We start from the raw sequence: 24,547 nt of genomic DNA, 5'->3' as shown, positions 1-24,547 counted from the left end.
AATTCTATTTTTTTTTTTGTAACTTATTTCATATCTATGAAATGGTCATGATGGTATAGTTTACATTTGGTATGGATGTCACTGAGGATATCCCTCATTATCATGTTATCCACGTATTTGTGCTTTCGTTCAATTACAGGTCTTTTAAAAAAATTATTTCTAAACAATTTGAGATCATTTTACATACCTTAATACGCACTTGCCGATGACGTTTCATGTTGTACATTGTACATAGACGTATTCCTTTTGAATTGCATGTAGGCCTTCATGTCAGTTTCAAACATAAGGTACTAAATAGGATGGTTATTTACGTGCAAAACAGTAATACTGTAACTATGGAATTCGTCAATCGCCTGTGCACTGCTAGAATTGTAAATTTATATATCATTTTGTTATACAGTATTCTTGTTCCCTGGACAACTTCCTTGCTAAATACAATATAGCATACAGTCTAGTGAAAGTTTACGACGCGGCATAATTATACTGTGAATTCTTCTTTTATTCTTACAGCAAAAATGTATCATATATTCAGGAATTATGTCCTTTAGACAGCTTCCCTATTATTAATATAACTGGGTGCTTCTTTCTACAATGGTCTATTTGAATGCGTAAAAATGATTGATTGTTGGCTTTGTTCAACATGGATAGAATGAAAAAAAAAAAACCCTCAAGCAACACAGTGCTTTGCGCCTTTGGGACGCATGCGCGTACTACGCTAACCTCCAAGCGCACACGCTAAAACCTTTAGCGCGCTGTACGCTGGGTAACGACATGGCGTCCAATTTATGAGTTGGCAAGTACGTCTTGGCAATGTGTGACAACAGTTTCATATAATCGGCAAAATATAAAAATGACATGTTCGTCACGAATGTGTTGATTGTTCACTTTCCTTGAACTAGGATAAATTGGATGAATGGCTATACTGTCTAATAGAGCAGGTATTTGGGGATTTGAGGATTTTACTTGACTTTTGACCCTTTGATTTATAAGTTTAAGATTTGAGTAGTTCCAAGGTATGGAAAGAATGGTTATTTATTAATCTACGTATAATTTCAGTATTAAATCGTAAAATGTTAACCTGGTCTTTCACCCTTGACCTTTGACGCCATGATCCCACAGTTCCCGAGATAATTACCGCCAGTCATTACATGAGTTCAATGGAGATACCTAGTAAAGCATTTCTGAGATATAGAGAAAAAAACGAAATTTTAACATATTCACTTGACATTTAATAGAGCAGATTGTCACTTCATTAGAACAGAATATAAACATTCGAATACTGTAGGCATATGTTAGTAAACCAGTATATTCAATGTCATGTCCATAAACAAATCTGGGGCACACTTATACATTTTCTTCAATCCCACCACCCCTACCAAAAAAAAAAAGTAAAAGGGCACGTTACTTACTTTTTGACTTAAGTTTCTTCTCTGCCGCGTTTATGGTTTCTCGGAGGTGTTCTGATCCAATCAAACTGAAGAGTTTGTGAAGCTTCCTATAGTTCCCCACCTGCAGAATATACATGGTGCAAAAGTTCACATTGCATTGGTACAATATTTCATGATGACAATTCGTGCAGAGCGGGAGAGTCCAGCCACATTTAAAGTTTCATCCTTTCCAAAAAAAAAAAAAGAAATAAAAGAGCCAGCCGATATAATTCTCCTGAGCCAAATACACTAAATGGCTTTCATTTCCATCATTTCAAGGTAGGTATGTATTTCATAATGAAGGTATGGGGTTATACTTGCACATGCATATACTGTGGTTTTATCCAAACAAAGTACACAATTATGTACATACAGATTCAGTTCTGCCATGCCTTTGCTGGTCATGCCAGTTCCACAATTCCATCAAACTGACATGAACTGACATTGAACTTTTTGAATATGCAACACCGGTCATGAATTCACCTTCAACTAAGAGAGATGCCAAAATAACAGAAAATATGTTAAGAACAACAGTGAAGTACCTGAAGTAGCTGCAGCAGTAGAAGTATCAATACAGTTCAATAGTATTGCATGTAGTACCATTATATGCTTTGTACAAGTAACATTATCATCATTATCACTAGGCCCTATCTATCACACATAAGGGTTACCTACCATCAGAACAATTCAATTGTAGCACGCACTGAGTGGAATGCCTCTACCTTCACATGAAGCTACTGTGGCTGCTTAATTAAGTAGGAGGTCTATTAACTACAATGACAACAAGCGCTTTGGCGGGAAAGTCTTACGCGCTTGCGCGTAATGACGCGCGTGCACTTCTAGAGGACTTAATCACAGAGTTAATTACAAATCGGTATTCTGAGCGTGTGATTAAGTATGAAAGTTAAAGGTGCATGGTCCCTAACCCAAGCATTCCCCTTTAATGGAAAACTTAATGATACCAAAGAGTGTCATTAACTACTCCAATATCACGCATTACAGCGTTTTTTCTTGGCCAAAACGATGCTTACCGTCTTCGGTAACCGAGGAGCGGTTGAGTCTTGTTGTCATGGTATCCATAGAATTCAGAGAAAAAAAGATAGGCGACCTTAGCGGAATTTTGTCATTTTATGTGAGCTCTTCGTGTGGGTAGTTGAAGAGTTGCAATCAAAGACCGGAGTGTGCGCACGGAGCTCTTGCGTTGTAATTACGGGGGGGGGGGGGAGGGGGGAGGAGCGCGCATTGAGGGCATATTTGCGCGCGTGATCATCATTTTGGCTTCTAACAACGCGTCTGATTGGATGCAATAACAATTAGATGGGAGGAACCTAAGATAATCATAGGGGACTTAATCATACCTTAAAGGGGCATAGTCCCGGTAGTGTAGAGGGCGCTGTTGATGATACTGCCGATCACCGTTAGCATTGATACGAAGATTACCGAAGTTGAGCTGCTGTCATCAAGAGTAAAGTGCGTAGGTGTTGCTAAGTAACGTTGCCTTCGTTGTCTTCTTTGCGCATCGCGCAGTCTGTAGTAATGCCAGGGTGCGTACATATATGCTTGTTATTATGACATCACAAAAGAAGTTTGCTAAAGCTGTCATCCCCCTCAGCCGAATCATGAGCCGAACTGTGATCGGACCACTGACTACAGTGGATCGGCCTTCTTCGGACTCGGGGAAGTGGGCCAAAGCGTAAGCGCTAAAGAGGAGTCGATAGCATAGGTCTCTATAGGAAACTTGCGCCGTGCGCTCGCGTACGCATTTGACTAAAACACCGGGACCATGCACCTTTAATTACGTCCTCAGAATACCGATTTTGCCTATGATTAAGGGCCTATTAACTTCCCGACTTAATTACGAAGTTAATTACAGACTTAATTAGGGCCTCAGAATACCACCCTGTGTAAAGTCGTACACAACTGAAGTTGTGTAAATTTTACACAGTGTTGTGTATCGATTTTTACACAACAGTTGTGAAATATCCGGATAACACAACAAGTTGTGTATAATGTTTCAAACAACTGTTGTGTAAAACTTATTGGTTGTGTAATTTAGTTGTGTAACTGCTTTTGCCACTGAAAAATTGCTGGTTGTGTACATTCGGAGCTCCAAGAGTGGAGATTTGAGAAATTGATTCCACATTTCCAGCCCAAGTAGCATAACTTTTACGAGGTCCGTTCTTTTAAAGTAGTATCCAGAAACAATGTAACTTGTTGGACTCCACTGACACAGATGTCTGAGGCAAAATTTTAAACAGATTTTTGAATGATAATTGTGCCGCAGCCATAGACCGATTGGATTCAATTTCGATGACCTATTCACCTACAGCCTCTAGCGGCGCTATAACGGTCGCCATAACTGGGGGCCAACGGGGGCTCCAGCGAGCTAGCTAGACTACCCAGCGAGTTGCACTTGCAGCTCAGCAGCCTAGCGTACCCATCGCGCATAGTTAGCCGGGCGTGGCCGCTGCGACGCGGCCGGCGACCGCCGCGCTAATATTGCGATTGTTTACTCCAGTCAGACCGCAACGCTGCTGTTGATGATCTCAAATCAAAAATGTATCGTACGCGCAGATTTTTGCGCATGTCCTTCTCAGCACCCGAGATTTTGCGAGATAATTCAGAGACAAAGTGCATGGTCTACGAGATTCACTTATTGACGACATGAAGATCTAGTATCCGTGACTAATTGACATGGGTTGTTCCATTCCTGCGGACGCTGCTTATGATGATCAATGATCGAGCAAAAAAGTCAAATTTTTTTTTCACTGATCTCATCTCGTTCTCATTCTGTCTGCAAACTTGAAATGAATAGAAAAAAAAAATGAACTCTTATGTATATATGGAATAGTCTTCAATTATGTTAAGCAGATACTTTGTTTCATTCTCTTCAATTTGAGTATAACTTTCTTTGATGTGTTGTAATGGTAGGGGTGGGGTTGAAGAAAGCTTACGATGAGGTGATACTCGGGAAAGCTGGTAGTATTAATCAGTTATACGCTTATTATCTAAAACTCTCTTATGAAATGTTCTGTATTTGTTGTTGTTTTTTTTTTCTTCTCTGATTTCTTTTCCATTTTTTCCCTTCATGACATTCCCAGCGAACAAATATTTAGAATTGATTTCTACATCGTAGTTTGTCTATTATGACTTGTGAAGATATTACACTTATTGTTTTATTATGGCCAATAGGCACTCACTGTTAATATCAGAAACTACAGTGTAGGTGTAACAGTAAACATTACAGTTCTATTCGTGTCTCCCTTCGTCTCTCTCCTTCTCTCCTGACCCCCAAATAACCTATAAAAATTTATATTGATTGTTTGAATTATGCACGAGAATATATCTCGTGTGAAATTGATATTTTTTGAATATCAAGGGAGCTCACTCACTCAAATGCAGTCTGTTGTTAATCCATGCTGATATTATTGCTCATGCCTCGTTTTGTCTTGGCAGAGCAGACGCAGGCCACGGACGTGTGTGCCCAACTTGATATCATCGGCTATGTCTTGTCTGCGTCCTTGTTGTTTCCCGTGCCTTGTGTGTGTCTCATGTCTATGTTTCATGTATGTGTTTCTTGTATGTGTTTCATGTTTGTGTGTATGCGTTTCTCTTTCTCTTCTTCCAGGTCTGTACATTCCCACATAACTACAATTTCCAGGTATAGGTCTAAGTGGAACTCTTGTCGATTCCGGTGTGATTTTTTTATACTTATGGCTAATCCAACATTTGTTTTCAACTCTGTGAACGATGATGAATTTTATGATACAGTTAGGCGCTCTTTTACGTCCGCGCAGGAAAACAAAACTTCCACCTTATATGAAGCATACATATCGAATAAACTTAATGGTTCGGCACAAGAATTTGAATATAATTTTGATCCCCAAGATCCTGTGCAAAGTTCATCATGTGTTTATCTGACTGTAAACCAGTATAAACAATATGTTATGAATAGTGATGATGATAATCTTTTGTTAGCTCATTTGAATACACGAAATTTTGATAAGTTGCGATTATTTTTTAGAAAACTCTGGTAATAACTGTTCCGTTATAGGTCTGACCGAAACATGGTTGACTCCCAATAGAAGTCACTTATTTTCTATATCCAGCTTTGATTTCGTGTACAGAAAAAGAAAAGAAAGAATGGGTGGTGGTGTGGGTTTATAAACAAATTTGAATATTCTATCCACGAAGAACTGAATGTCATGACTGATGCAGTTGAATATCTTTTTGTTGAAATGGTAAACCCGAATGGGAAAAACATATTGATTGGAGTTGTTTACAGACCCCCTGGATCGAATCCGAATGATTTTTTGTTGTATATACAAAATTTGATGCAGAACTCTATTTTCTTACAAATAAACATGTATATTTAATGGGTGATTTTAACATTGATCTTATGAAAAGTAACTCCCAACATATTTCGCAAGAATTTGTAGAAACCTAGATGTCTGTTTTATTACCGTTAATTTCTAAGCCGACCCGTGTTACTGACCGATCTGCCACTTTGATTGATAATAATTTTTGTAATATTCTCCCAATTCCCGAGTCTGGTAATGTTTTATCTGACATCTCTGATCATTATCCTATATTTACACAAGTGCCAATTAAGCTATCTCCTAGGCAAAACAATTATTAGAGACGTCGTAAGATTACGACCAATAATCTTATTAATTTGCAAATTAGTTTAAAAGATAATGATTGGTTTTTTGTATACAACAATACCGATCTTGATTTGTGTTATGATTATTTTATTAAATTCATCACTTCTAAAATTGATGAACATATTCCGTTTTGTACAAGGAAAAGTAGTTACAAAAGAACTCCAAGACTCCCGTGGATAACCCAATCACTTTTAAGATCGATTAATAGAAAAAATTATTTGTTTTATAAATACAGGAGTAACCCTACGGACAAAAATAGACAAAAATATGTGACTTATAAAAACACGCTTACTAATTCATTGCGTTTTCAAAAGAGAAAATTTTATGTTAACCAGATAATGAAATATAAACGCCAAGAATACTTGGAAAACAATAAAAGATGTTATGAATACATCTAATGATGTATCTAGTATTTCAGAAGTACGATGGGGTAATACCTCAAGCAATGTACCTGCTGGCATGGCCGAAATTTTTAATGATTTTTTTGCATCGATTGGGAAAAATTTATCACAAAGTATCCCTTCATCTTATAAAGTGTTTTATGATTTTTTACATATACCTAATCCTAAAACTATATTTTTGGACCCTACGTATAATGAAGAAGTTATTGATACTATTTATAATTTGAAAGAAGAGAAAAGCCCAGGTTGTGATGGAATCGATAATTATTTGTTGAAAAATATAATTCTTCAAATAATGGATCCTTTAGTATGTATTATTAAGTTATCATTTATTACTTGGCTTGTACCGAATCAGATGAAAACTGCCAAAGTGATACCTATATATAAGAAAGGGGAGAAGAATGATGTCAATAATTACAGACCAATATTGTTCTTAGCTTCAATTTCTAAAATTTTGGAAAGAATAGTATATATCGGAACTGTAAAATTTTTTAATATGAGTAATATATTTACGAATTTTCAATTTGGATTCAGAGAAAATCACAACACCACCCACGCTTTACTTACCTTTGTGGAAAAGATTACACTTGCACTTGATACATTTTCGCATCATGCCGTCAATCCCTCGTTTGAGGCGAGACCCCAACTTCCACGAAGAAAGTGGGGTGCTATACCTCGTTAAAGATTTTTCGTTTGGGAGTTTGGAGTCGAAGTATTTGTCCATTGCAAATAAACTTTCTGCTCAGGCGTGACAAACCTGGAGGCCAAGCCAGGGTTTGATGACTCCAGCAGCTGTCGTATTACGTATAAGAGCATGATAAGGATATCTGCCTATCTGCCTGTTTCAGACCATTCAAAGTGAACTCAATTTTCTCTATCCTTTTTAAAGTTTTCAATTTTATATTCTATTGAGAAATTCTATGGTCATCCATTTTACATTTCGAACGAAAAAAAATTGACCCGTAAATAACGAAAATACAGGAATAAGAAGGAGAGCATTGCCAGTTTGCCGGTGCTGCTCACTGTTGGTGATAAAGTACAAGCCGTGGATGAGTTGGGGAGGTGGGCTGCAGTACAGGCATGCTCTGTCTGCATACGCTGAATGTCAACACTCACACACACACACACACACACGTACACACACACGCACCATGGAGCTACATAGCCCATGCCAAAACCAAAACAATCTCCTCCTCTCGCGGTGCCCCCTCCCCCCCCCCCCCCCCATCCGTGGCGCAGTGGTGATGACTGATGCTTAGATTAGGCCAGGGTCAAGAAACAGGTGTTTTATATCTTTGGTTTTTAAGTCATTGATTGCCAAGATATACACTGGCATTATTTACGGGGGTGTAGCCAAACGAGAGATTTGCGTCATGTACAATAGGCATCTTTCTGGACTTTTCCAAGGCTTTTGATACGATTAATCACGATATACTTCTCTATAAGTTATCACATTATGGTATTCGCGGGAAAGCCTTGCAATGGTTTACGAGTTATTTATCTGACAGATTTCAATATGTACATGTGAACAGTTTTGATTCTTCTATGAAGAAAATAGAATGTGGTGTTCCGCAAGGAATTTTGTTAGGCCCACTCTTATTTATAGTTTACATTAATGATTTTTATAGATCTTCAGATAAACTCTCTTTCATATTATTTGCGGATGATTCCAATCTTTTTTATTCCCACCCTGACCCTAATACTATAATTAGTACAGTGAATTATGAATTGAAGAATGTTTCACAATGGATATATGCAAATAAATTGTCACTGAATATTGAGAAGACAAAGTATATGTTTTTCAGTAATTCCTTAGATAGATTACCAGGCAATGTTATATTTGACACTACTCCCCTAGAAGATGTTTTGTCTATTAAATTCTTAGGTGTTTGTGTTGATAATAAGTTATCATGGAAGTGTCACATAAACAATATTTGTAATGTAATTGCACGTAACATAGGCATGATGATTAGATTGAAATATTATCTTCCTTCTTCGGCTTTGATTACGCTTTATTCAAGTTTGGTATTGCCGTACTTGAATTACGGAATTCTTGCTTGGGGGAATACATATTCGACATTGCTAGATAAACTTTTTCTTCTGCAAAAGATGTTTTTAACCTTCATATCCGAGCACATACTGACAAGCTGTTCTTTGAACACAAAATTCAGAAAATAAAAGAGTTGTACTTGTTTCAACTTGGTCAATTCATGCTTAATTACAACTGCAACCATGTACCCAAAATATTTTACTCTTTATTTCACTGTAACAGCCACGTACATAATTATCCCACGAGACAATCTAAAGAATTTCATCTTCCCTTAGTGAGAACTGTACACACTCAAAATACATTTGTTTATACCGGACCCAGATTTTGGAATAGTTTAGATAATGATCTAAAAGAATCTGTGAAGTTAATTACATTTAAGTATAAACTCAAAAAATATTTGTTCTCTAAATATACCAGTTAATTCTGTTTAATGAAAAAACCCGTCATGTTTCATTTTTCCTTGAGATTTTGTAGTGTGTCCACAGACCTTTTTCATTCCTCTCCTTTTCCCTCTCCTTTTCCTTCTCTATTCTTCCCTGCTCCTCTTTCCTCGTTCTTCGTTGTCCAGTATCTGTCTGAGTGCATTTCCTCAAGTTCTGTTATTTCTGTGTTTGTGTTATTGTTGTTGTTGTCGTTATGTTTTTTTTGTGGCCGATTGCATATGTTCCTTTCCGTTCAATTTTCCTGGCATACCTGGCCCCATAGTGTCTGTGCCACAAATGTGATATGTTGTATAGTTTATACGTTTGCATTCTAAAATCCTAGTATTGTTCATAGTATCAGCATCATCAATGAGTAAATGTACAATGGTATATAGAAGAATTTAAAATGAATATGTTTTATTGGTATAACAAATTGGTGCTGTTGTTGTTTTGTTTCAGTGTTCCACGTCTTACAAGCTTGGCTTTTTTTAGTGGAACACTGTTTTCCATCATTGTGATTATTTACTATTTTGTTGCCATGGCAAAGTGCATTGTTTCTTTTTTATGACAGCATTCGTGCATATACTTTATATTGTTTTTGAAAAAAATCCCTTATCAGACGAGTGTAAGAAAAATGAAAGAAAAATTGTATCACTTTGGATTATGTCAACTTTTTCTTTTCTTTTCTTTTTGATGATGGAAATAAATAAACTATTGAATTGAATTGAATAGTTATACTGAATATTTGAAATAAATCACACCTTTTAATGCTTACATTATATAAAATGAGCTTATGATACCATTATTCATATCTCTGCATTATATCGATATTTTCCAAACGACCCTGAGACAAATTAGAACAAGGCTTTCTATTTATTGCCAACCCGACCCGTTCATGTTGAATCACCCCATGAATGATAGTCAACGTTTTAGATATACTTGTTATAATAGCGCAGTAAGAACTGAATTGGTCCCTCGCTTAGAAAACAATAAAAATTGAAAGTCTCGTCGAGTAAAAATCATAGTGTGGCAATTTGAGATACATGAATGATCATGCGCTCCCAGGGTATCATTAGATGAATTACTCAGTGAAGTATACAGTGGATTAATAAGGAATAATTATTCTAATACCAAATAGAGAGCCCCAAAGAACTCATGTGCGCAAACTTCATTTCATTTCATTTCATTTTTATTTCATTTCCGGGCAAAGCATATAATATGGCAATTAGTGCTAGATCTTTTATTGATTTGTATGCTATTTATTAATGCACGCTTCTTTATCTAGTTGTGCAAACAAAGTTCAAGCCAAAGTTGAGCTGTCGATCAGAGTTGAGTGTTGTTCTTGTTGTTTACGTGGAGATCTTAGCTGCAGTTGCCTGAACCTGAGCGCGTATACATACATTGTGCGCGCGCGCACACATACACCATAGGGTCCTACACAAAGAGGTTCTATAGAATGTAATAGAGCGCGCGCTCGCATATAGAAGCGGGGCCAATTGAACTACCCGCCGCCATTAGCAAAGAAGTCGACTACCAGAAGCCTGAACCCGGAAGTGCCTATAGTAATACACGTAAAGTACATGTACATATTCGAAGATGGGGTTGGGTTGGAAGAATAATTATAATTTTAAGGAAAATCAATATTTGTCCATATGCCTCCGGATTTTACAAGAGAGATACATTCTCAGCACAGTATACGTGTTTTGATGAAAAAAGGCCTCGCTCTAATGTGTCAAATATGTGCCTTAAAGGTACTAGCCCACATTTGCAAACCCACGAAATTCAAAACTGCATAAAACAGGTCCAATATGACTTCAAGTACAAGTTATAACAGTAACATACCTCACCTGTCGCTCTTTGTCCATACCATTCGATAAAAGAGAGAAAATCATCGTTTAAAATCAATTTTCAAACCGGGTCAACCCGACCCAAAATCGAATTACGAGCGCGGGCTATAGCTACGTACATTGTACATGTAACACGTACGTGGACCGGAGCTAGCGAGCGTTATACGCATGCATACGGATTACTGTGCATTTTCATTTATTTTTTATGAAAGTAATGGACTAATTGGAACGAAATTTTGCACAGGTGTTACTGCAATCATACCCAAACTCCATGCTAACTATGAGACCAATTGCTGCAGGTTTACAAATGTGGGCTAATACCTTTAACACGAAGCCAAAATTGCCAAATAGGCATTCATGCATTCATACTACATAAAACGATTGCAGAAAGGTACAGTGTATACTCTTTGGTATGGGAGTACTGATTTCACATAATATATGACACTTAGAAACATCAGACAGACATACAATACACACTCCCACACACCCACAACAAAACACACACTCACACACCCACACACATGCGCACACACAGGTACACACCAAACCACTTTTTTTTCAAATTCCAACACACACACACAACACACACACACACACAAACGTTTTTGTTTTTCAATTTCAACACGCACACACACACACACACACACGCACAATGCATGTCTTAAGTCCAGACCATGCGCATATAAAGTTGTGGAGAAAACTGGTTGTGTACGAATTGGTTGTGTATCTTAAATAATTCAGGTTAATGGTTATAAGAAATTGCCGCCAAAAGCTTTTTACACAATAAATGTATAAAGTTTTTAACAAATTGTGATCACGTAATCTATTACTAGTATAACCAATCAGAATTCTCTTCAGAGTCTACGTTCGATCGATCGGACGATTGATGCGGCACTAGTAGGCGAAGCCCGGGGCGATCAGCTTTAAAAGTTGGGATTTGAGCACTTGATTCCACCTTTCCAGGGTAAGTAGCATGATTTTTATGAGATCCATGCAGTCTTTTAAAGTATGTGATCAGAAACAATGTAGCCTGTTGGACCCCACGGACACAGATGATGTGAAAATTTAAACGAATTTTTGAATGATCATAATTGCGCCACAGCCCCGCCGCAGTGCCATACAGACAGCGACTGTCAGTGTGCAGAACTTCACATGCGGTACATAATTATAATTTGTACGCGACGTGCGTATATGGAACTTGGTTCAAGTGGAACCTAGTACTAGTGTATAGTCCTACCACTGGGCCTTTTAACTTATCCGTGAATGCAGTGCAGTGCTTAGTCTATGGGCCTATTTTCAATTACAGAGCTGTTCGTGAGATTAGATCTAGATGTCTATAGCTGTACTGTTCAATCGGGGATAGCTGACAACTGACACAACCTATCATAGGCCTATAAACCCGGGCTTACCGTCGTTGGTTTTAGGTAATAAGTTAGGCCTATAGGCCTACTTAGACAATAATTTATACCAGGTGTGCGATAGTCTTTAATCTTATTCGAATTGGCTGCAGTTTTATCGGCCTACCTAACTAAAACAGTTAGTCCTATTAAAGGCAATGCATCAGCCATCATGTCAATTTGTTGGCACTCCTTTCTCGCCGCGCGTAGGGCACTAAATCCATTCCCTGGCCCAGACCGTACAGCTATACGAGTGTGTCTTTATCATCCAGCTTCATAGGTGCATGTGGTTGATCTCGCTATCGCCAATGACGTAAAAAGTACCCGGATGTGGCTTTCTCGTCAAGATTTAGTACACTTCCGGGACTGGGGCACTTCCGGCGTGGGGCATATTTTGCACAGCGCCTAGCGAGCGCGTATGTGTACCTTACCTAGCGCCGCTCCGACCACGGATACTAGTACAGTAGGCGGCTGTACCCGAGCCAGCCAGTGGCCAGGCCTGTCATACTCGTACACTGTAGCTATCTTTTGATATAATGTTAATCTTTACATCTTTTGTCCTTTTGATTCATCGTCCTTTGTCCGTGTAATGTAATGTTAATTTTGGCCCTTTTGGCCGCCCATAAGTGAGCGCTAGATCAGAAGCACACGCACAGGACACCACTGCGTGCGTCGTGGCCGCGGCCGTCACGACATGCGCTGCTGACTTGTTAAGTCCGAGTATCACAGTATTTATGTTAATTAAACATGTGCGGTGTGTAGAACGTGTTTAAGAGGCGTTCTAAAAGTAAACGCGTCTGTTTACCCTGACAGTAGAAGTGTGTAGGCCTAACCAACAAACAATTGGGTAATGCCCTAGACCAGATCATTAAAAAAGACAACTCCCATTTTTTTCTAGCAGTTAATATAAGACTGTACATGCGAAACCAAAATATAAATGTATTACAGTTGTATTACATATTTTTAGGTTATCCTTTTTCCTTATTGATTAGGCATTTCCATGAAAGCCCTAAAACATGAATTATTTCATAATGCTCGGACCAGGAGTGGACCAGGAGCGGACCAAGTCGAAAATTTTGAGTTTATGAATGGGTGCGGACTAATTTGGCGCTGCTGCAGCTATACCACCTGGCGCCGATCGAAGAGTTTATGAACGATAGCAGCGCCAGGCGCGTGCCAAAATTCCTTTCACGGTCAAAGGTCACAGCTTACGCTGCTCAGCTCATAAGCGCGCGGCACGCACATCAAATATCGCGCGAAACCCATGCACTTCCGCTCCGTCCATGAGGTGTTCAGTTACCATGGCAGTTATCCCTTACTTGACCGTTTATGAAGGGGTCATCGTAAAAGTAGCGCGGCTCTGCTATTACTGAACGCAATTTTTAACTTATGCTTGGCGCCGGCTAATTTAGCTCGGACCAGGAGCGGGCCAAAAATGCATGAGTTACTGAAAGCAGTAGAAGTTAACTAGTGACAATAGCCTACCCTATTATCTGTGCAAAGTGATATGTCTAATGCGGCGAGATTACGAACAGTGCTGATTCCACTGCTCGTAGTCTTGCCGCATAAGACATTTAGCGTAGCAGCAAAGACAATAGCTGCATCCTCCGCCTAGATTACAGGCTAAAGTGGCCCATGGACTGACCACAAGCATCGATGGTATAGTTTTGGCTGTGGTCCTAATAAAAAGTGAGCCCACCTTTTACTACGACCACTAAAACACGTTTATGGACATCTCTGCCATTTCACATCCATTTTTCATCTAATAAGCTTTGAATAAGTAGTTCATCATTATCAGACACACACACACACACACAACTGAAACTCTACAATACCCCTTCTTAAACCATCTGCAAAAAAAAAAAAACAGAAAAAAAAGAGAGAGGATATTTTTAAGACTAAGTCCCAATAACACATGACATAATAAGCAGACTTACCACATGGATGTATGGTCAGGAAATTGAACTTCCATTAATTCTGTAATTTGATATTCATTGCCACCCCTCCCACGTCGAAACTCCCATATGTAGATATCCTAATTGGTTTCCATGCGTTTATATTGGGTTTGTTGGATCTTACTGGTTTCCTATTGGAATCAATAGAAACTCCATCCAGAAGTACAGGAGATGTATTATGGTGGATTTACCCTACTTCATGGTCATTGTACTGTATGTGGACACACACACACACACACACACACAAAGAATCAATTGATAGCACACAAAACTTATTTTGCAGTTAAGATAAAATCAGCAGTCTTAACTTTACCTTGAATATTCCTTTTCTCAAAAGTTTCTCAAACATATCATCAATTGTTTTGACATGGCGTTGAATTTCACCAGGACCGAACCCTCCTAAATCCTGTTGCTGTATTTCCTCTGCAATAAATCATGAGACAGAAAAGACTGAATGAAACATTGCACATAAATACACATAAATACAAGGCAATAATTAGATGTAAACATAGGAAAAAGACATTGCTAGAAATTGTACTTGTAAATAAAAAAAAATAATCAAATGATAGAATATCCAATGACCTCACGAAATGCATCCTGGGAAAAAGAAAGAGAACCACTGATGTAATACCTTTTTGATAATGCTCCAGTTCACTTATACATGAACAGAATGTAAATTAGACAGGTTAGTGAAATCTGATCAAAATCACTCATCTTTGTAATGACTTCAATGTCCTGAAATGTCGAACGCATTCTTTATTTTCTATAAAATATCCAAAGTCAAAAACACATTTGCAAATCACACGTGGCCATAAAATGTTGTCAGCTCATACCCCACTTTGGCGATCTGTGAAAATGTACAAATCGTAGCACAATCACCCTCCATCTCCATTTTTGGGTGCTAGGCGATTGCACGACATACGGTCTCAACCTATGGTGAAGACGAGAGTGCCACGATAATAGTACGACTCTGCCACGTTATTGTCGCTTTTCCAGGCCGACGAGACGCGCTGCTTCGGCGGTCAAAGCGATTGTATTCCGGGACTTTAAAAAAAGTAAACATGATATACTTTTTCAAGCACTTAAAAGTGGTCTTTTGAGGGTGGTAAAGAATTAACAAATTTTGATCAATTTTGGCGAGCGAGCGCAGCGAGCGAGCCGAAAAATCATTACAAAAAGTGCGGTGACATCCTCCATAGAAGGTAACGAGCGTTTTTAAATGCACCGCGCACAACGCACAATCAGGTATAGGACATTTACACGGACTCTCGACTTTACGAACTCATACTTCCCAGAATATGTTTTTTTGCTTAAATCCACCTGGTTTTTATGAAAATCTAGATTTCAAGCTTGCTCTACATACCTCATTTGTAGAGTTTTGTGAAAATTTTACATCGGTACCTTTCGAGTTGAAAATTAGGTGTCATTTCTCACTCAAATGCAATCAGCTCTACGACAACACGCAATTTTACATTGACGGCGCGGTGTGCCAACTGTGAGCCTGAAGACCATTTTGGGAGGGTTATTTTACTGCCATACCTTTTGTATTTGTACAATGCACCTGCCTAGTAAATTGCAGCAAATACTCACGTGTATTCATACTGAGTTTGGAGGAATTTCGTGAAACTTCGCCATCGGTACCTTTTCAATATTCATAAACCATGTCAGTTATAGCCCCGAGTGAATAACCCACCAATATGTTCATACACTAAAGCAATTGCGTGCTTCTCACTTAATACGCTACGCTGATTGGCTAAATGTCATTGGCCTTACGAGGTCGCATCGGGTCAACGCGTGATCGTGACTTAGCGCGTATGCAAATTCGTGACGTGACATTAGGTGCGCGCGTCTTTATTACTATTTAGATTTCATTAATACTATTTTGCTCAACATCGCATTTGCGGCGCGTGATTGCATCATAAATATGTATTATTCTTTAATGCTCAATGCACTGTGATAGACTGGTGGTATGCAAATGACGGATCTACGTCATAGCTCATTATCTGTTTGTCACCGTTCGCGTGTAGACTTTTTGTAATGTTTTGTATTTAAGCTTACAAAACATGGAGTTATTGTCATTTTTGCTTATTAAATCTTACATTTCTAATTAAGATATATAGTGACTGCCCTAATAACGATTTATACCAACAAACTGAGGACTTGGAAAAAAATACTGTAAATCTGAAAAATCAGTACGAGCGAGTGAACCAACATTTTTATATTTTCGCGTCATCATCACATTTTGTTCTTATCTTTTTCTTTTTTTTAAGATAAATTTTGGCAAGCGACCGCAGCGAGCGAGCCGAAAATTTGTGTATTTCAGCTTACAAAACATGGAATTTTTGTCATTTTTTGCTTATTAAATCTTACAATTCTAATCGAGATGTAGTGACGGCCTTATAGATAACGATTTATACCAACAAACTGAGAACTTGAAAAAATACTCTAAATTAGCACGAGCGAGTGAGCCGAAATTTGTATATTTCCGCGTCGTCATTACGTTTTGTTCTTATCTTGTTTGATTTGATTTTTTTGCGCCCCCCCCCCCCCCCATGTTCGAAACCGTTGGCGACCCCCCCCCCTTTTTTTTCCCTCTTCGTTTTTTTTTTTTTGTTTTTTTTTCCGTTTTTTTTTCCGTTTTTTTTTCCGTTTTTTTCTTTTTTGGCGCCCCTAAGGAGTGGCGCCCGGGGCACGTGTGTTACGGTCTTAAAGTGTAACTCGATGCCTAGGCTTCTGAAAATGTGTCAGAGCATGGAGCTATTAGTAGCTCCATGGTCAAAGGGATGCGGTCGAGCACACATTTCGTCGTGCCCATCTCCCATGGGAGAGAGGCTCAATGCCATTGGTGCTTTTATAGTCTTGCCGCAGACTCCTTTACGACCTACAAGGGTTTGTGCCCGCAATCAGGTAATACATTTGTCATCATCAGGCGCGTTCATTTCAGTTCAATTCAATTTAATTCATTTGTTCTTCAACGTGATATAAATGAAATCTTTAACGAATAATAACTGCATAAAGGAAAAGGAACTTACTTAACAATTATATGTATCGAAGAACGTATAGGGTTTATGCAATAGCTTGATGTGTACTCCTCAGAGTGTAACATTTCTAAAGAAAATAGACTGAAGGGCAACTGGAGAGAGGAAGAGAAAAAAAACAACATTCAAAATTGCTTTTTTGCACAAAGAACTGAGGAATGAAAACAATTACTAGTACACGTACTACACAACGCAGCACACCACAGACACACGAGCACGGACAATACTACGACAAGATGCCTACTTCGGATAGGAAGGGGATGCAGACATACATGAGTTATAGGTTCAATACATAAAAAAAAAACAAGATGAAGAACAAGAGAAAAATCACCAATAAAGAGAAAAATTACGATTTTTCATATTGTATTTCTTACTTTCTTTGTAAGATTTATTTCCTTCAACTTTTCATATCATATAAATCAAAATTATTTTCAGCGAAATGTATGAATAAATATATCAGATTACAATCTACATGATTTAAAGGAGAAACAAATAAATGTGTACATTAATTCTATTACCAAAATATATTGAATTATTATTAGAAATTATGGATTTTCTTTTCTATACCTTCTTCATTATATAGAACCAAAAATAATAGAACTAGCCAAATGCTGATATGAAGACATAGTTAAAGGACAAGTTCACCTTATAGACATGTGGGTTGAGTGAATGCAACAATATTAGCAGAACACATCAGTGAGAGTTTGAGCAAAATTGGACAATCCGTTCAAAAGTTAAGAATTTTTGAAGTTTCTGCTCAGTCACGGCTGGATGAAAAGACTACTATAGCTTGTGATGTCACATGAGTACAACGATATAAAGAAAGAATAAAGAAAATTCAACATATTTCTATTTTTCTCGCATAACAAAAGAACACTCGACTTCTCTCTTTCAGAAGGCAGGGAGAATAATATTACCCTTAACATACGTCAGTAGCAAGTCGAAGAAATGTGCACTTTATTCAAAAAGTAAAGTTTTGTGAAATTCTCTTCTTATTTTCATTATATAGTTGTACGCATGTGACATCATACACTGTAGTAGTCTTCTTATCCAACAGTGACTGCGCAGATACTTAAAATATTCATAACTTTTGAAAGGATTGTCCGATTTTCCTCAAACTCTCACTGATGTGTTCTACTAATATTGCTGCATTTTCTCAATTCTTATGTATATGAAGGTGGACTTGTCCTTTAAGTTGGAAGTTTCGTGTTAGATTATGGCGGTATCCAGGCGTGTCGTGGTAGGGGGAGGCGGAATTTGCACATTTTCGGCATCTTCTTCAAAAATATAACTATGACAATAACATGTCCATTTCCACCAAAGGTGTAGCATCCCTTTGGTAATGGAATCCCACTTTGTTTGAAGGGGCACCGAGTCCAAAGGTCTCAACATAAGGGACTGTTTGAAGAAAATACATGCAAATCTTCTTCAGAACCATAAGTAACAGAGCTGATGCAATGCTATGTATTAGATAAAATTCACAATTTTATCAGGAAATGCAAACTTCATTCCTCATGCTTCCACTTTTCCTTTTATTTTATCTCTGCTTTCTTTCATGATGATTTCCTTATCTTTCATGTGCAAAGTTAGCCATAATTAATGATGAATCAATAAGTATGCTTTCGAAAGTGATTTGATTATTTGTCTAATACAGAAACAGCAATAAATCAAATGAAAAGAATTGCTCATATAGGACCCTGACAGCATCTGCAGCTTCGCATTCATGACGTGTATAATTATTGAAGGTAATAGGTATTATGTCTGCTCCATGTAATGTGTGGTTTATTGCGCATGATTGTTCTCGAAAACATGCACCCATAAAATATCCTGCATGCAGAAATGATCATGCTTATTGCGATTATTAAAAGTAGAAACATTTTACAACTCACTGTGAGAAGGAAAAATTGGTATATCGAAAACTATTGAAGAAGTTTGCACAAGTACGAGTATCATCATGATCATATTGCTGCTTAAAGTCATACAAGACACTCGCACATCACGCATCAACAATACATTAACACTCACATACATCAAGGTATACATATACATTAGATACAAAACCAAATTATGAAAAGATGACAATTTTCACTTCTTAAATGAAGGTTTCCAGTGTGATGGAGCTGTGATGTTTTAAACACATACATGTACCTGTCATTCCATCCCCATTTGTTCCCTCATCTCCCCATCTGTCATTCACCTCTTTTCTTATAATGCCTCTTTGAAAAAATAAGCACACTTCATACATAATGACAAGAGTTTAGGGAAACAATGATATTCATTTATGACATGTTGAAATATAAGCATGCAGAATGAATGTTACTTGTTGTATTTTAAAACCATGGCAGATAAAATAAAAGTGAGTGGTGAGTGAGCAGACGACAGAAAGAACTAGCTCATAAACGTATCCAAAACCACAGGTGAGGCTCGATATACGCGAGACACATTTTCAGAAGCCTAGGCATGGAGTTACACTTTAAGACCGAGTTACACTTTAAGACCGTAACACACGTGCCCCCCCCCCCCCCCAGATACGCCACTGAGTGCCGGGCTCATGCTACGATCTCAAGCCATCGGGGTATAAAGTGTGTTATATGATTGAATTTCTTCAGTCAGGTGTCAGTGTCAAACCAACATGGATGTGCAGATGGTTTTTCTCCTACATGTTCGTATTCTAGAACAGCACCAGTTAGAACCTGGTGTGAAATTGCACTGTTAGTCAAGTCATCCATCCAGTTAAAAGGGTAAAATATAATACACCATAATACACCATATACTACAAAACAGGTATACAAGCAGACTACAAATCATATTGGACAATGATCCCATTTTATGAAGGTATTTGCAATGATTGCAACTTAAACCTCTTGTATTGACTGGCAATCGAAAAAACTAACGATCTAATGGATAAAGAAGCTTCCTTTCTGCGTGTATACGTGGAAAAATGAATTTTATACGCTTTTCTCCATTTCTTCCTCCCTGCGATGGTCTGGTGCAGCAATTACTTTGTTTACTTTGTTTATGGTCGGTTCCTGTTATGTAATGCAGTAAAAGTGGAAATTTTCATTGGCGATCCGGGCCGCTTTTAATGCGCGTCAGTTACGCTTTTCGCGTTGTTACCACGTTAGAGCTACGAACATGCCGCTTTTGATACGCTCGTGAGCCGATTGTGATACGCTCCAGAACCACCACGTCCCTGCTACGAAAGTTTTGGACATGTCTAAAGCTTGTTAGCGACGATGGCGATGGTGGCGACCCTCCACGCTTCTGAAACGCTCAAGATACGATGGAGAAGATTTGAAGCGATCAAGTCACGATATGCCGTGCTTTGACGACTTTTGAGGATCGTAGCGGAATAGGGTATCTCAAATTGGTTTAGGTTTTTATAAACAAATCCTATTTAATTTAACGATTAAAACTCCTTCAAAAAACTAATATCAATACATCGCGACAACTATTTCTAGAACGATTTGATGGAAAGGATATTATTTCTTAGAACATTTAAAAGTGTTTTCATTCACAGTCAATTTACTAAAACGCACTCTAGGTGAGCAAGCTGATGTAACTTTGGGAGCCAACTACTGCGGGACGGACATCATTGCCTCATTTATCAGAAAAAAACTAGAAATGTCGCTTTGGCGACTGGTATGCCTCCGCCACAATGCATGATTTTCCCAATAGGTCTAGATAGTACATGTGGACAATGTGTGATTACATTTTCACAAAATTGGCAAAATATTGAAATGACAAGTTTGTCACAAATGTGTTGAATGTTCACCTTCCTTGACATAGGTTTAATTGGATGAATAGGAGAGCATGTATCTAGGGATTTAAGGACTTTAACTTGACTCTGACCCATTCATACATTTAGGCATTGAGTAATTTTCAAGGTACAGGTGTGGAGAAAAAGTGCAATTTCTGAATTGAATAGTAAATTGTTACCATTTTCATCTGGCCCTTGACCCTAAAATTCATAAGATAATCACTTTCAGGTAGAACATGCATAATATGCACTATGTTTCAAGATAACTTGAGCCACTTCCGAGATATGGAGGAAAAAGTTAGTTCAGCACTTTCACTTGATCTTTGACCTTTTGACCTTTGAGGCAAAAAAAGAAGAAGAAAAAAAAACTTTCCAGAGAATTTCTATTAGGTTACACATGTATGCATACACCAAGTGTAAAAAAAAAAATAACCCTGCTGGCATTGCATGATAGGAGGGAAATAGTAAAATTTTGAAGTGTTGCACTTGACCTTTGACCCCTGACCTTTGACCCCATGAACCCTACATTCTCTAGATAATCACTTCCAGTCAGTATGTATATGCTATGTTCCATGAAGATACCTTGAACAATTTTCCAAGGTATGGAGAAAAAAAAGAAGTTTTAATATTTTTACTTGACCTTTTGACCTTTGACCTTTGACCTCATGACCCAAACTTTCACCAGAGAATCTTAATTGGGCAATACATGTATACACTAAGTTTCAAGAAAATATCTTCAGGCATTCAATAGATATGGTGGACATAGTAAAATTTTATGTATTTGACCTTGACCTTTTGACCTTTGACCTTGAGCATGTGCACCCAAAAGTTGATAGGCACAACTTCACCCCCTAATACACATACATGCCAAGTTTCATTAGGATACCTCAACAGGTTTTGATAGTTACCTTGTCCACAAAATTCATTACGGACGGACGGAAGGACGGACGGACGGACGGACGGACGGACGGACGGACGGAAGGACGGACGGACGGACGGAAGGACGGACGGACGGACGGACGGACGGACGGACAACCCGAAAACATAATGCCTCCGGCACCACTTCGTGGCGGAGGCATAAAAACTAGAAGTGTCGCTATGGCGACTGGTATGCCTCCGCCATAATGCATGATTCGCCCAATAGGTGTATAGTAAAATGTCTTCACAATGTGTGATGACAGTTTCACATAACTGGCAAAACATTGAAATGACAGGTTTGTCAGAAATGTCTTGAATGCTCACTTTCCTTGAACTAGGTTTGCTTTAATTGTCTAAGAGCACAGGTACATGTACAAGTATTTGGGGAATTGAGGATTTTACTTGACTTTTAACCAACCCTAATTTTTTTTTTTTTCAATTCAAAGTTTATTTCATTTTCCGACAAAACATAAGTTACACTTCTTTTGACAACAGAGAATAAGGTAAACAGAACATTGTGTATTGAAAAGAACGTACAACAATTGAGGACCTTATAGTAATTATACATTGTTGTAAAAAAGAAACAGAAGTGATCGAAATGAAGTACATGTATAACTTTGCTTAAAGTGTGAAAAATGGAGAGACCCACTAAAAAGACAGAGCTTGTAGAATGTGTCAAGAGAAACAGATGATAGTTGTGGAGAAAAAAAAAAGTGATATTGTAACGCCTGAAAGGAGAAAAGCAAGGAAATGAAGGGACCATGAACAGGAGCAAGACAGAAATTCAAGTCTTTGACGCTTTTGGCGATAGCGTAGATGGCAGCAGACATCCAAAAGAATACAAGTTATTCTTCAAAGAGGAGAAAAGGTGAATAAATCAGTATGTGAGAAAGAAGGCCAAATGGCTAGTTCAGTACTGTAGAGTCATACGATTGCAATAGAAAGGACTTCAGTCTCCTCTTGAAAGAATATATGGATGGGGCGTTTTTTATATCATGATTCAAAGAATTCCAATAATTTGGGCCTTTGTAAATAAGTGTATTTTTAGCAAGGATCGTGCGTAAAAGGGGTAAATGAAATTCATTGGAACGCCTAGTGGGATATTCATGAAATGATTGGTTTTTGAGGAACATAGAATCAAAAATAGATGGAAGCAAATTGTTGCAATAATTGTACATAAATTGGCCTAAATTATACAAAAACAGATCTTTAATTTTTCAGAGCTTGTTAGAGGCAAACAACGTGTTTGTATGAGAACGTACAGGGGAATGGCAGATAATGCGGAGGGCTTTCTTTTGCAAGAGGGACACTCTTTCAAGTAAATTCTGATGCGTATTGCCCCAAACTAAAACTCCATAATTCAAATGAGGCAATATTAACGACGAATATAACATAAGTAATATTTTTTGTGGAATATGAAATTTCATTCTATTTATAACACCTATATTAGATAGATAGATAGATAGATAGATAGATAGATAGATAGATAGATGGCGCCCTTCGAGTGAACACGCTAATTTGCACGTCTCCAGAAAACTCTGTGAAAAAAAACTATATACCATAAGGACACGGAATATTTCTCAATTTGTTTATCGACTCTTTCATTCTACCAGTCAACATTCCAGGATTGATTGATATAAAAAACGCCCCAACCGAAATTGCAAGTAATTATGGATCAGCAAGCAAAGCTAAGACCGAGGAAAACCAAGGCCAGGCAAAGCCGGGTAAGCCCACTACTATAACTACTAGTACACGTAGCCCAATGAGCCACACTACACAGAGAAGCGCGCCAAATTTGAACCAGGAGGCGACAACAAATACCGCCACCCCGGCTCCATCCATGCAGCCGGAGAATGTCGACAATGTTATCGAGGAACCTGATACTGACACTGAAATTTCCGCCTCTGCGCCCAGTGCAGCTGACTCGGTTGCAGCCGGAGCTGTCCTAGCCTTTAAACAAGGCGACTCGCTCTGCGTGCCCCCATATAGCGCGTTTACCCCACAAACCTGTTGGCTGGCGAGTGGAGCGAGCCGCCTTTATCCACTCGTTCAGGGATGTGTACTTTTGTCGTTGTTGTTGCTTTATATTCTTTGACAAATTTGCGTACAAATTTGACGCAGAAAATACACACGGCACCAAGGCAAGCCTCGTTAATATTTTTCTTATTCTACTTAATATTAACGAGGCTTGCCTTGGTGCCGTGTGTATTTTCTGCGTCAAATTTGTACGCAAATTTGTCAAAGAATATAAAGCAACAACAACGACAAATGTACACATCCCTGAACGAGTGGATAAAGGCGGCTCGCTCCACTCGCCGGCCAACAGGTTTGTGGGGTAAACGCGCTATATGGGGGCACGCAGAGCGAGTCGCCTTGTTTAAAGGCTAGAGCTGTCCCGGAAGGGGTTCCTCTTTTGCCTCCAAGCTTGGAGAGTTACTTCAAGCAAGCAACGGACAGATTTGAGAATATGATCCGCAAGGCTGTCGACAACTTCATAAGTAAGCTGAACGACCTTGAAACTCACCTTGGAGCCTCCCTGGAATATGAGAGAAAGCGAATCGACGATCTACAATCTAAGCAGGATGGCATGGAAAGGAAAATTAACGACATGCAGGCTGAGATGGATCGGCTGAAGTCTAGTGGAGAGGCATGCTATCGCTGCAAATAG

General features: G+C 38.4%; 1 protein-coding gene across 1 annotated transcript in view; it reads right to left on the bottom strand.

The window, feature by feature from the left end:
* LOC140239634 (caspase-3-like) overlaps nucleotides 1-24,547 on the bottom strand; it is an 82,233-nt gene that overhangs the window by 17,658 nt on the left and 40,028 nt on the right. The window contains exons 3-4 of the mRNA XM_072319464.1: nucleotides 14,477-14,586; nucleotides 1,410-1,509 (exon numbers count right to left, since the gene is read on the bottom strand). Coding sequence (XP_072175565.1) covers nucleotides 1,410-1,509; nucleotides 14,477-14,586 — 210 coding nt within the window. The remainder of the gene's footprint in view (nucleotides 1-1,409; nucleotides 1,510-14,476; nucleotides 14,587-24,547) is intronic.

The sequence above is a fragment of the Diadema setosum genome, chromosome 16 (genome assembly GCF_964275005.1).
Source record: "Diadema setosum chromosome 16, eeDiaSeto1, whole genome shotgun sequence".
In the NCBI taxonomy this organism is placed as follows: domain Eukaryota; kingdom Metazoa; phylum Echinodermata; class Echinoidea; order Diadematoida; family Diadematidae; genus Diadema; species Diadema setosum.
The sequence above is the reverse complement of the archived record's forward strand: the minus strand, read 5'-3'. Positions and strand labels throughout refer to the sequence as shown.